At 40.2% G+C, this 13384-nt stretch overlaps 1 protein-coding gene across 1 annotated transcript in view; it reads right to left on the bottom strand.

Annotated features, from left to right (window-relative positions):
- Window positions 1-8540: 8540 nt before the first annotated feature.
- PAH (phenylalanine hydroxylase) overlaps window positions 8541-13384 on the bottom strand; it is a 55031-nt gene continuing 50187 nt past the window's right edge. The window contains exons 12-13 of the mRNA XM_039877949.1: window positions 11027-11142; window positions 8541-8657 (exon numbers count right to left, since the gene is read on the bottom strand). Of these exons, the coding sequence (XP_039733883.1) occupies window positions 8614-8657; window positions 11027-11142 (160 nt within the window). The 3' untranslated portion in view covers window positions 8541-8613. The remainder of the gene's footprint in view (window positions 8658-11026; window positions 11143-13384) is intronic.

The following is a 13384-nucleotide window of genomic DNA, read 5'->3' as shown; positions in this document are numbered from 1 at the left end:
GACGCAGTCCCAGAAGTAACCAATGTCAAGATTCTGGTGCTCACCAGTCTCTTTTCTCTGTGATCATAAAGATATACCTATAGACCAGGTACATACATATATACCATTAACAACTTTTTTTTAAATGAAAATGTGATGAAGCTTCACTTTTACTTAACAATACCTCCAAGACTTCCTTGATATTCTTGACAGATTTATCTCATTTATTTCCATCTTTTGCATAATATTCTAGTACGTGGATTATAACTTATTGAAAAGTCTCTTATTGATGGACATTTGTCTTGTTTCAAAAATATTTGCCGGTACAAAAAGTGCTGCAAAGATCACCTTGGTGTATTTTTTACACTCCCCAATTTAGGGTCTTCTTGGGGCATTTAACACTTGCCTGAAGGTGTCAGATATTTGGGATTTTCCTCAGTCTGAGTATTTAGTTTTCAGATTTCCAGACTTCCTTTCACAAATACTTTCTGCCCATAACCAGAAGCAATGATTTAAATTATAAATCCCTAAAGGCAATAGAGCATCTGCGTTCTCATTCCAATGCCCAACCAGGAAGGAAACCTAGGAGGCATCTTTCCTCCTTCCTCCTTCATCTCCTCTCCCTACCCCCACCCCCACGTATGCCAGGGCTTCTGCACTGACCGCCGTCTCCTGGGCCAACCCTGAGTCCTTTTTGGGTTCACAGAGACCAAAGTCTTAGAAGATATTGCTCAGTTGAATTGAAATACGCCCCTTATGCCTCCTTACAACTTCGCCCCTCTCCCCACACACACAGAAAGGGAGAGAGAGAGAAAGAGAGAGAGAGAGACAGAGAGTTCTAACTCCTTCAACAAAGTCTATATCTGTGAAAAGCTTCTTTAGTCTTTGGGGAACAGGAAGACATTTTCTCCTCGAGCTTTGTTTCTACACTGAAAGTAGAAGCCAGCATAGGAGACCAACCTGAAGTAGAAGAATATCATATTTCCTCCCCACTTTCCAACAGAAGGCAAGAACCTCCAGGCCTTAACCCCAGCCTGGCCCTGGTGACCAGCCTTCCTCTCAACTCTTTCTGCAGGATTAGAGATTGACATATCTGGAAAAAAGGGTGGAGGGGAGTGTAGACACCACCCAGTGATCAGTGAAACGGAGACTCTGAAAAGAGTGACTATGCGTGAGGGAATTTCTCATTTGGCCAAAACCTCCCCCTAAAGATCTGGGATAGAGGGGCTGGAGATGGGATGTGAAGGAGAAAGCAGGGTGACTGGGCTTACCTTCCTGGGAAATCTCAGCTGCACTCTGCAGAGTGGTTTCTGAGAGGTCTCTCTCCCCTTTCCCTCAGTGAGAAGAGAACATGGACTTCCAAAACTTGGGCTGGTTTGACAAGCCAGACTCCTTTGCGGAGAAAAGCAAGATCATCTCTGCCCCGAGGTCTTCTGGGGACGGCTTTCATCTTCCTGAGTGGTCTCTCAGACGCTGAAGCCGAGCTCCCAGCGAGCTGCGGACCTCGGTCTTCACGGGGCACTCCCTTCTTGGCTCTCTGGCTCTGGCCCTTGATGGGGCGCCTAGCTCAAAGCTGGACTGCAGGCTCTTAGGAGACCTCCAGGGGTGGATGGGGAGGGAGCAGAGCAAAAGGAGGCCAATCCAGGCAGCAACACCCCTGGTCTTCCAGGGTGGAACTGTGCGGAGATCCGAGGGCCCAAGGACCGCGGGGCGGGAGCTGTCCGTGGTCCTAGACGACGTCAACGTGTGGATATTTAAGGTCAAGAGCAGCCCGCCCACCTTCCACTAAAGGATGGAGGAGTCGGGGGCTGTGGGGGCAGGAACTGGTTTTCATTAACCGACTCGAAGGCGAGGTCTTCGAGGCGCATTTTTGCACCCTCCCAAGCATAGGACATTGCCTGGGCGAATCTGAAGGCGTATTTTCAAGTTCCATCTCAGTGCCATCTCCCCTTTTGAACTTAAAAAAACTAACTATTTCGATGCCTCTCATCCTCTCATCCTCCGCCCTCTCGAAATCTATCCCCGCTCCAGCTCCCTCCCCTGCCCCACCTCCGTCAGAAATGCGAAAAAGTGTAGGCTGAGTAGACACGCGATTGTTTTCAGCTTTACTCCTGATCCCCAAGCCGCCAGGCTGGCTTTGGTAAATCCAGGGCAGGCTAAGGCTGGGTGGGGTTGGCTCAAATCCCACTGCCCAGGCCTGTATGTCGAGAGGATGGAACTTTAATTTCGTTTGCAGTTCCATCTGGGTTGATTTTGAGCCAGGACTGAAAAATAAAAGACTCTCCCTTTCAGTTCAGAGAGCTCCAGAGGAGGGAGGAGAAGAGGAGGTCCAGAAATGGGGTGGTGCATCGGGGGAAACATGTGCCTGTGGGATCAGCTCGGGGCAGTGGGGTCACAGAGGCGCTGTGGCATGGCTCTCGCAGTAATCATTTAAATGGGCCTGGTCCCGCGCTGGAAAGGAAGTGCATGGTCAAATAAGTACTTGTTGAATTGAATCAGAAACGTGCAACAAATTGCGTTTTAATCGTTATATATTAGTTGATTCTCTCTTCCCTCTGTCAAACTATACCGGCAATGGCTGATTTGGGCTACATTTTTTCTGCAACCCTTCAAGGAGTGGGGATAGAGCAGTATTCTTAAAGGAATAGAATGCTTTCTTATCACATTCATAGTTGAGAAACTAATTTGTACAGTTTGATTTGTCAAGAATTGTTATTTACATTTGGGTCACTACCCTGGTTTTCTTGCTTGCTTTTTTTTTTTTTTGAGTGAAGTGCTCAGAGAGGGAAATGGCTTGACCACAGTACACAGTACCGATGACTTTTATTTTAAAATTTGGTCTCCACTTCCTGCCCCTGGAAAGACAAAAAGTCTGACCACTCTCACTGCCCACGATGACCTTAAATTTGAGCAGCAAAGTGAGGCTATTTCTTCTTGTGTTGGTTCCTCAAGAAGACAACCTGTATGGAGCAGGATGATTCTTAAATAAATTTTATATATGTTAAGTATTTCATAAAACAAACACAACACAATATTTCCAGCTGAAAGAGGTGTCGTTGGCTGCAAAATAAAAGTCGGCTTCTTGGAGGTTATGATATAAAACTGGTATTGCTACAGCTCTAGAAGGAAAAGGAAACTGTAAAATGGTGTGTGAATATCAGAAATGGGGGTAGAAGAGTGAATGTCTATTGCCTTTATCTTCAAACGAGAAGTTTTCATTTCAATCTCCAAAATTATCTTTTACAAAATAACAATTTTAGCGTTGGGTTCATGCACGTTTCATTATTTTATCACTCACGACATTAAGTTATATGTTAGTGTGTGTGTATATGTATGTATGTATGTGTGTGTGCGTGTATATATTTATATTTGGACTGAGTTGAGAAGTTCATATTCTGCTTTAGTCACTCTCAAATGGAAACCAGAGAGTCATTTTGTAGGGTGTCCCCAACACTGACTATCCATCTCTTTGGAAAGAGAAGTCAACTGGGATTATGTTGCTGGACCAAAATGACAAAATATTAATAACCAATTCTTATGGGAGCCCGTTTGTGTTTTACATCAGAATAAGAAACTCTTTAATGGTCAGATGCAACTGAAAGTGACTGAGAAAGTTTCTATACACACAAGATGTTATTTGATCTTTTTGACAATCTTATCAGTTAGGCCTGCCTCCTTCTCATTTTACAGACAGGAAATTGAGACTCAGGGAGATTAAGTCTCTCGAGGTAGATTCAGCTTGATAGAAAACTAGCATTTGGATCAGATTGCCAGAGCAGTACTACTAAAGATGCCACATCTTCCAGTCTCAAATAGTATCACATGGGAATGCACCACTAACAAAAATAGAACACCTGGCTTTGATCCGTGTAAAGCACAAAACACCGGACTTATCTTCAAAGGAATAGATGTCACGCCTGTCCATTCTATCTTTCCTTTGCTCAGTCAAAATTCATTCAGAGTTTTCAGTGAGCGAGGCAATTGTCAGAGTCACATTTCTTCGTCTTTTTATTAACTTCTTCTAAATTCTATCCCCCTCCTGACTTTTGCTCCATAAAAGCATAGGCTTTGGGACTTCACCACCTCCTTTCCTGCAGGTAGTACTCTCTCGGGGAGTGGGTGCTGTCCGCGGTTCTGAGAAACTCCTCTCGAAGATGGGGAGAGACTGTCCATTTTCCCTCCGCTCCAGCCTCAGGCACGTTCTCTTAGGAGATACATCGTGGTCATAAAACCGCTATTTTGTAATCCTGTGTTGCCCTCTGCGCTGGGAAACAAATTTTTTCCCCAAGAGAAACTCTGCAGGGAGCCCTTTGTTTCCCTGGCATTCCTAAGAATATCTGGGAATGGAAAGTTTGGGAAAGTTCTGCTTCCTCCTTTCTTATCCCAAAATTAAATTTTGTTCTTGTTGCTGTTAGGCCAAGGAAATGGAGCTTATCGGGTTCTTCAGCTTCAGGATTGGCAGTGGCAAGGAGTATTTGGAAGCTGGAGGGGCTCAAAAGCCTTCTTAGGCCAACAGCTACGGTTTGCAAGTAATGCTGTTCTTTCAGGCTGATTCTCTACTTCTGGGTGGCGCTAGTGGCTGGAGGCTCTCTATGGAACAACTTTAAACTGTTTTCTTTTCCAAACAGGGTAACTGGAGGTTTAGGGAAAGGGCCAGACACTTTGTGCCATCACTGGCAGAATTTTCAACTCATCTTGTAGCCTCTTGGTGGTCAAAAAAGTGTGTGGGCGGGGGAGGGGATGGAGAAGGGGGGAGGAGAGAGAGAGAGAGAGAGAGAGAGAGAGAGAGAGAGAGAGAGAGAGAATGAGTGACTTCTTAACAAAACTCAAGAGCCACACTTTTGAAAAGAGACAAAAAGGAGAAACTCAAAGACACAAAGGGAGGTGCATTCTTGATCCTTTCTTTCTAAATCTAAACTCCACTCTCTCCTGACCACTCACAATAATAGTGGAAATCAACCCTTTGTAAGGTGATTGCAGAAAAAGACAGAATGCAGCTGGTGTTTCCTTTAAACCTTTAGAAATCAAGAGACCTCAGAAAGGGCAAAGCTTATTTCTTCTCTAATAGACATTCCTTAATTTACTTCTAAGGAGAATTAACCGTAGGCATCCAAAGCATGCACAGATTATAACAACCCCAATGAAATATATTGATCCACTTACTTTCTTTGGGCATCACCTATCACATAAGAATGATATGAGGAAAATTAAGGACTGCAGTTTAAGCTAATTGCCATTTTTCTTTTATCCATTTAAGCACACCCTCCTTCCCCAAAAAGCAGGTGGCAAGTGTTAACGTTTCCTGCAGTAACATTTTCTTCTTAAAGGCTTCAGTCCATCTCTCAGACACAGCTGGTTGTCTTTTTTTTCACGACTGTTATGCTATTTAGAGATTGTTGTCATAAAAGAAACAATGTGCAAGAAATATACAAAACAAGCATTGTTAAAGAGTAATCCTGAACAATTATGAATAATGTTATAGAAGAGAGTTGTATATATGCTGGAGGGCTGAAATTAATCTTCTCTGAAATTGCTTATTATTCTGAGCTTATTCTCTAAAAGAATTGTGCTTACTATAGATGAAAAGGTAAACTGTGCCTTAAAGCTAACGGAGTTGAAAATCAGGTTATAAATGAGGAGAAATTTCAAAGCACAGAAATACTAGAGCCCTCTATAGCACATATTACATCTACTACAGCTTAGAGTTTTTGAAACTACACAGAAAAGCTATTAAGAGACAGTGATTGTGTGTGTGAGGTGCACACTCCATCTGGAAGAGAAAGCTATGATCATGTTTTTTCTCTTTCCTTTACAAAGTTTATTTTTATAGGCTTTTTTATTTTGTCTCCTCTGTGACTTTTTTGCAACCGTTATGCAAGTCACTCATTACTTTATGACCATTTCATCCCCACTGTGGATAACGGAGACGTTTCATTCATGTAATTTTTTCTCTTTATTAATTAACAAACATTTATAAAGCACTACCCTATGTCAGTTATTACTGAAGCAGTATAAATACAAATTACCTAGCCATAATCCAGTCCAAACTGAGTACAGGGCATAATATCTTTCTTTTAAAAATCATAACTTAGACTAAGACACAAAATTTCCAGTAGCTTTTAAAAGGGAAAATTACAAATTTATTTGTTTCTCAACTTGCTCTTGCAAAATACTTTATTTGTGAGAGATGATCTTTACTATACTCCCTGTGATTCAATTCATAGGAAAATTTTTAAAAGATTATTGAGCTCCTGCTGTGTGCTACATGCTAAGGCTTTCAGAGGTGAAAAAGATAGTCAAGGTTCTTGTTTTTATGAAGTTGACCTATTAGTGGTAGATTCTTTGAAACACAACTAAATTATATAACTTAGAAACCTAGGATTAAAAGTTAGATTCCTCCTTTCAGAAACTTATTGAGCACTAATACTACACACCTTTAATGTTCTTATATGTATTTCTTTAGTTTAGACACAACAGGATTTAGCTGTCAGTAAAATATTACTATTATTTTTTTAAAAAAACTGTTCATTTACTAGATACTAAACAGATGATAATAATAACATATAGAAATGTATTGAGTTCCATTGCTCTAGGCTGGGTTTTTATATCCAGATAAAAAGAGCTGAGTACTGAATATCACATTACTAAAACTTCAAAGATTATCTTCCATTCAGTATGTAATGTCTTTCTGCCAAAATCACAACTCAAACCTAAACTTTGACTTCAAACACACTGAAAAGAAAATATTCAGTCTAAAATCCTATATAAATTTCAGTTCCAAAGTCAGAAAAATTTCTAATTTACATTTAATGCAGAGTAAAGAAATATTTATCAAAATAGTCCCTTTGCAAAGTGTTTGGGCTCTAGTGAAGCACTAGAGAAAAAGTCCACTTCTGTTTTTAGAATCAGTGCTTGTCAATGGGTTCTACAAAGGCATGAGGAAAAAGATACATGAAAATCCCAATTTCAAAACAATGAAACCTCAGACACATTCAGATTAAATTGTTCTTTCCACCTAGATGGCATGCTTACATGAGTATTATTGTACGCCATTAGTGATTAGGGACAGCTGCACATGTTAATATTTGAATTGTATTTCAAAGCTGGAAGGACCTTGATTCATCTAGTTTAACTTCCTCATTGTTCAAATAAAACTGAGGTCCAAAGAGGGGAAGTGACTTATGCAAAGTGACATAATCGGCAAGTGGCAGAATTAACCAACAGTCAGGTTTTCTCAAACTTAATGTACCCAGTAGATTTGGTGGGTATAAAAAAAATCACCTGCTATACTTAAAAACGCAGGTCTCTGTGTCCCATTCCCAGATATTCTTATTGGGTAGAGCTGGGATGGTGCCTGGGATTGACTGCTGATGATGACACAGTTGGTATGAGAATCATACTTGAAGAAATACTACAAAAAATCCTTTAAGATTTAATTATTTCCAAAATAAAATGTTCAAGTGGTGTGAGAATTATTTCAAAGCATAACCTTTAAGACATTATTATTTCCCCCACTCTTTCTCACATATTCATGTGTTCATGTAAAATGCACAACCAACAAAAGTCAAAGTCTGTTGGCCATCCAAACACGACTTAGATTATCACAATGAGCCTCTCCGGTTGGAAATCTGAGACTTTGATCATTCTCCCATGTCACAAGATTATCCAACTAATATATTTCTAATAGAACCAATGAAAGAAGTATTTCAATCCAAGAAATATTTGAAAGTGAGTGCAAAATTTTGTAATCACTAAAGTTTTCTTTAACATAATTAAAATTCTCACTTTTGTTGAGGGTTTGCTATTTAATAATGTACTCTTTTATTCATTCAATGAATATTTACTGAATATCTCCCAGCCAGGCTATTAGTTAACATCTGTTGCATCTTAAGAAACTTCAAAATGTTTCCCAAAACAAATTTGACAATTAAGTGGAAAATGATACTACAAGTTGTGGGAATCAGGTGGGGAGTTCTATTGTCTTCCACAGCAGTATTTATGATTAGAATAAAACACAGACAAATGTGTTTCATATTATGCTATGAACTTTAATGTTTACAAATATTTAATAGGCTCCCAAATTAAAGAAAATCTATACAGGCAACATAACAAAGCTATTGCTTTATGGCTTTGTTACAAGCTTTGAACTTAGAATCATAGTTCACTGAGACAGAAAATGACCTTTGAAGGCTAAGATTTATATTAAATTGAAAAATTTAATTCTAATCACAGGCTTGTTCTATATTGAGTGATATATACTCCCTTAGCAATTCTCTATGGCAAATAACAAAAGCATAGATGAAACTTGAAGGAAGCAGGTCACAAATTTTAATTAACTTTGACAAAATGTGACAGATCATTAATTTTACCTCCATTGAGAGTATGTACTAATTATCTCCGAATCAAAGATAATCCAAAAAGATCCATCATTATGCTTTTGGGTATGTATTTATATGCTGTCATTTCAGAATATTTAAATTTATTTGTTGACTTTCTTTCTTGTTCAAAAAATAATTTAAGTTTGTGCCTTCAAATTAAAGTTTGATTTTCAGATTTTTTTCAGATAAAATAAAAGAAATAGTTGGATTTCCATCAACAGATTCTCAGTTGACAGACCCAGTTCTGTCCATGGCTTCAGTTTATTTTCTGGAGAGCATTGCAAAGGATTCCAATTTCACCTACAAAGAAAAATAGATGAGTCACTCATATCATGAACAAACACCCTTCAAGTATCCACAATGTAAAAAGTACTAAGGGATCAGTGGGATGCATGTCTATGCTAGGTACCACTCCAACCTTCAAGGAGTTTATGGCTTAGTTATGGTGATAGAATTCAGATAGCTATGGCATAAGTGTTTGCAAGTTCTAGAAGGTGCTAGTGCTATTAATGTAATTAGCTTCCTCTTTCCAGAGGCTGTTTCTCAAGGAAAAGTTTTCTCCCCCAGAGAAATCACTAGTTTCTCTTTTACATGATCATCCACAGATGCTTGCTAAGAGCTAAGCCGTTGGACCTAAAAGTTGGTTCATACGAACCTCCCGTGTCAGAATCACCTGGGACCTTATTACAAACTTCCAAGCCTTATCAAAAATTTAGTCTGGGGCTATGACTCAGGACCATTAATTTTATCTAGCTCTCCAGGTGATTCTGATGCACACCAGGTGTGAGAAGGCATAGTCTAAGAAGATAACGCAGCCTAGATGGTTAGATCACTGGACCAAGGTAAAAGAAACAAGTATAGAGAGGTGATGGGGCCTTACGTAAGGTTATATAACTCTAACGACCCTTCAGTTTTTAAATGTTATTCTGTGATGTTAAAGATTCCCTTATAAACAACTGCCTATGGGGTTATTTTTGCCTTTTCAGGGGAAATAATAAAGAGAGAAAAAAGCTATGACCTGACCCATCTATCTTACGTTCCTACCTCTGGAGCATTTATCCGGCCTCTTTGGTGAACAGAGCTATTCCAGCCAAATGTCCAGTATGGAGTCGATAGGGGTGTATCAGTCTTGGGCTTTTTTAAAAATAGCTGATTGCTCGTGGTCATACCTAATAGGGAATGACTATAATGGCCAGGGCTAGGTCTACATATTAGAAGTGGCCTCAGGCAATGTCAGAAAGGTAGTAGAGGGATCCTTGAAGCTCGCCTGCCCCTCTGGCTTTTGTTAGCATCACATAACTTAGGAACGCCCCTCTTGGCCTAGAATTCCTCCCTGTAAGTTCAATCCTTTGGTGGTTTTGTCCATTTATTCAATAGCTCTTGAGTGTGTGTTACATGCCATTGAGTCAGCTCGGACTCCTGGTGACTCTATGAATGAGTGATGCCCGCATGCCCTGTCTTCGATAGCCCTGCTCAGTTCCTGTAGACTCATGTCTAGAGCTTGGTTCAGTCATCAATTCAAATGAAGACTGTGGCCAAGAAATCAAGAGAAGGCTGAGACTCCAAAGGGCAGCAATGGAAGAATTAGGAAGGATCACTAAGAGCAAAGATGTGTCAAGGCTAAGATCACCCATACCTTTGTATTCTCAATTATTATAAGTGGATACAAAAGCTGGACAGTGAAGATGGCTTATAGGAAATAAATTTTAATCATTTGAAATATGGTGTTAAGGAGATCTCTACAGATACCCTGGACTTCCAGAAAGAGAAACAAGTGAGCCCTAGAGCAAATTAAGCTCATAAGTATCTCACAAAATTTTTAGGAATAAGGCTAAGTGCTGCAGATTTTACAGTGAACATGACATGGCCCTATGCTCAGGTCTAGTTGGGGAAGTAGACAAATAAACAAAAAAAATTATAAAAATAATAATAATTAATACTCTAAAAGGGGGATCTGTAGGAATTTCAAGACAGGATGGACACCCAAACCAGTGTGCTTTCCTACAACAAGAGATATCTATGAAGGAATTATAAGATGAAGTAGAGTTGAGGATCTTGAAATGGGAATGGTAAGAAGACTATCTTAAATAAGAACTGTATGAGCAAAAGCCAGGGGCTGAAAAAGAGCATGGGAACGAACAGTGGTCAGTTGCTAGAGGGGAATTTGAAGAGCTAGAGAGAGAACTGGGTGATGAACAAAATAACACTGTGATTTTTTTTAAAGAGCAACTGTTATAATAGCCTCATTGTCCAGGAAGAGTGGTAGGCCAATAAATGAGCTACTAGATGGCTAATAAAGTAGATAGGACTTTCCTTTTAGGGGCTGAGATTCCAAGCAGAACAATATCCAGCAGACACTTATAGGAAAAGGGGTGGAGAGGCAAAGGAGAAAGAGGAACATGACAAGCCAAGATGGAAAGATGGTATGCTGGTAGGAAGTGGGGTGGGATCTAGAAAGGTCAAAGAAGAAAAAATACTCAAAGCAATGCTGAACATTTTGTCAAGTTTTTCTCCCTCAGTAAACCAGTGACTTACCTGGAGATGATTTTCTCCTTAGTTCAACATTTCAATATTTAATAAATTTCTTCCTGTTCCTATCATGAATGTAAGAAAACGCAACCCTCTGTTTCTGGGAAAGACAGTGGCCTCAAAGGGGACAAGTGACTTACCATTGATGGAGTCAGCCAAAATCTTAAGTTGCTGGGTACTGTCCAAGACCTCAATCCTTTGGGTGTACGGTTCATAATGAACTGAGAAGGGCCGCGGGATTGTAGTCGCAAAGTTCCTGAAACCAAAACCATAGATCTAAATGAAGGGCATTGCTTAGGGAAAAATAATTCTAAAAGATTTTTCAGTGTCATTTCATTTGACTATTAGTAGCACTGAAACCTCACGAGAACAGGGGATTTAGAAGCCAGGCTGAGAAGTAAAGTTTTAGTGAGGTCCTGCTGGGAACTCTTTACGTGCTGGATGTGTGTCTATGTGAATATACAAACACCTATGCACATATATATATCTGGCCACTTACCTCCGAAAAGAAAAAGGAAGCTGACAATAAAAGCATAGAATACAATAAAGCCAAAATTCTCATCATTATATAAAATAAAAAGAATAAGTAAATTCCAGCCAAAGAATGCTAGAAAAAAAAATAATATCTGAGATGCTTGACAATCAGAGCAAGGAGGGAACCACAGCTCTCAAGAGTTGAAGAAAACTACATTATTAATGAAATTTAGCATGGATCAAGTGCCTCCTGTGTTCCAAGAACTATGTTAAGTTATTATGGTTCTGTATAATTATCATTGCTATTTTAATCTTCATAAAAACCTTAGGAGGGCAGTACTATTTTTATCCCCATTTTATAATTCATGAGACTGGTAGCTAAGTGACTACCCAAGGCCATACTGGCAATATATTGTGAAGCCAGGATGGGATCCAGATAGTCAACTCTGGCCTGTGATCTTCACTTCTTTGCCTTCCCGATGATGCATTTCTGCTGGGTCTGAGAAGAACGCACCATGAGGGCCTCACGAGAGACATCAAGCAATAGAATTAGCAAGATATCCCAAAATGGCCTATAAAATGCAAAGATGTCACAAATAATATGTCTAAGTTGGCTTCTGGTGACAGAAGAAGCTGCCATACTGAGAAGACGACTATAAAGGAGGCTTAGTTGGGCTCTCCAAGTTTGGCAAGAGCGCTGGAACCATAGGGGCTGGATACACAAGTTCCAGAGTTGAACTGCCTGAGCTCACTTCCTGCCTCTGCCAATGACAGTCCTTGTGGCCATGGGCAATGGGCCTCTCTGCATCTCGATTGCCTTATTCTTCTGCAAAATTGAAACAAGAGCAAGATGACGTCAAAGGGTTGTAGCAAGAACAGTTATAGTATCGAGTAAATGCCATCTTAGCTGTCATCCTTTATTAGTGACTAGGGACTCATAAAAATAAATAGCCCTCTTCATCTCTTCTTTGAAAAGAGCTTTCTCAGCCCAGCTGGTAACATGAACCATGTCATGCATATCTGATTTTGTCTGCTCTTCACCTCTTTCCTCTTATTCCCACAGTGCACCTCAGTTTTGCTTTGGGCAATCTACCTCTATGTCATTAGATGTCCCTCAGTTAAGCAGTTGGTCTCAGGGTCTCCTCAAGCCAAGGAATGGGCACATGACCAAATTCAGTCTTGTCTCTGCCTAGAACTTGAATCTTCAAATTGAAAATGGCTGGCTTTGGTTTCTCCTTAGCTGGAAGGCTCTGAGGGAATCTCAGAGAGGCCCAGGTCCCTTCCTTTTTTGGGCTTTATTCTTTAGAATTCTCTTTGGCTCTTTGAGTCGACTCTCAGTAGAGTGGAGCTTTCTTGGGTATCTCCTCTGGACACTGGTAGAGCAGGTGTGCTTTTAAAGGCCTGAGAGACCCAAGTTCTGGCAAATTTTTCCCTGCCAGTCTGGAACTGATCACTTCTTGGATTAGGGAGTAATTTCCAGAAGGAGAAGCATGTGATCCAAGTGTTACAGGTGGTTACAAGTACCAACTCTGAGCCCAACTGCCCACGTCCAAAGCCTGGTCTAGCCACTTTCTAGCTGCACAACTCTGTGAGTAAGTTACCCATCCTCGTGCTTCTGCACCCCAATTTGCAAACTTCGTAATGCACTAACCCACCAAAATCCATAACCTTAAAGGGGTCACAGGAATGGCAGAATAGAGCCTTTAGGGGTTAGTGTAAGGCTAGGCTCCCAGTGAAGGATAGAGGCTTAAGAGAAAACTAGAAAAGAATGACAGGGAGAATTTTAGAGCCCTGCGGGAAGAGGGGGAAAGGGAGTCATTTTAAGCTCAATCAAGTAGACTTGTGGCCAGCATTTTACCTTTTATTACCTGAGTCCAATGCATTGAAAGCTGAGATATTCAGCTCTACAGGCTCCCAGGGATCTATATACCTCCCATCTACCATCCATCACTGATAAGATATTGAAAAAAAAAAAAAAAGACGTGGTAACAAATGGCGAGTATCAGGATAGCCACGTCCAAATA

The sequence above is a fragment of the Pteropus medius genome, unplaced genomic scaffold (genome assembly GCF_902729225.1).
Source record: "Pteropus medius unplaced genomic scaffold, Ma_sr-lr_union100, whole genome shotgun sequence".
In the NCBI taxonomy this organism is placed as follows: Eukaryota; Metazoa; Chordata; class Mammalia; order Chiroptera; family Pteropodidae; genus Pteropus; species Pteropus medius.
Note: the sequence above shows the minus strand (reverse complement) of the source record. Positions and strands in the feature narration are given on the sequence as shown.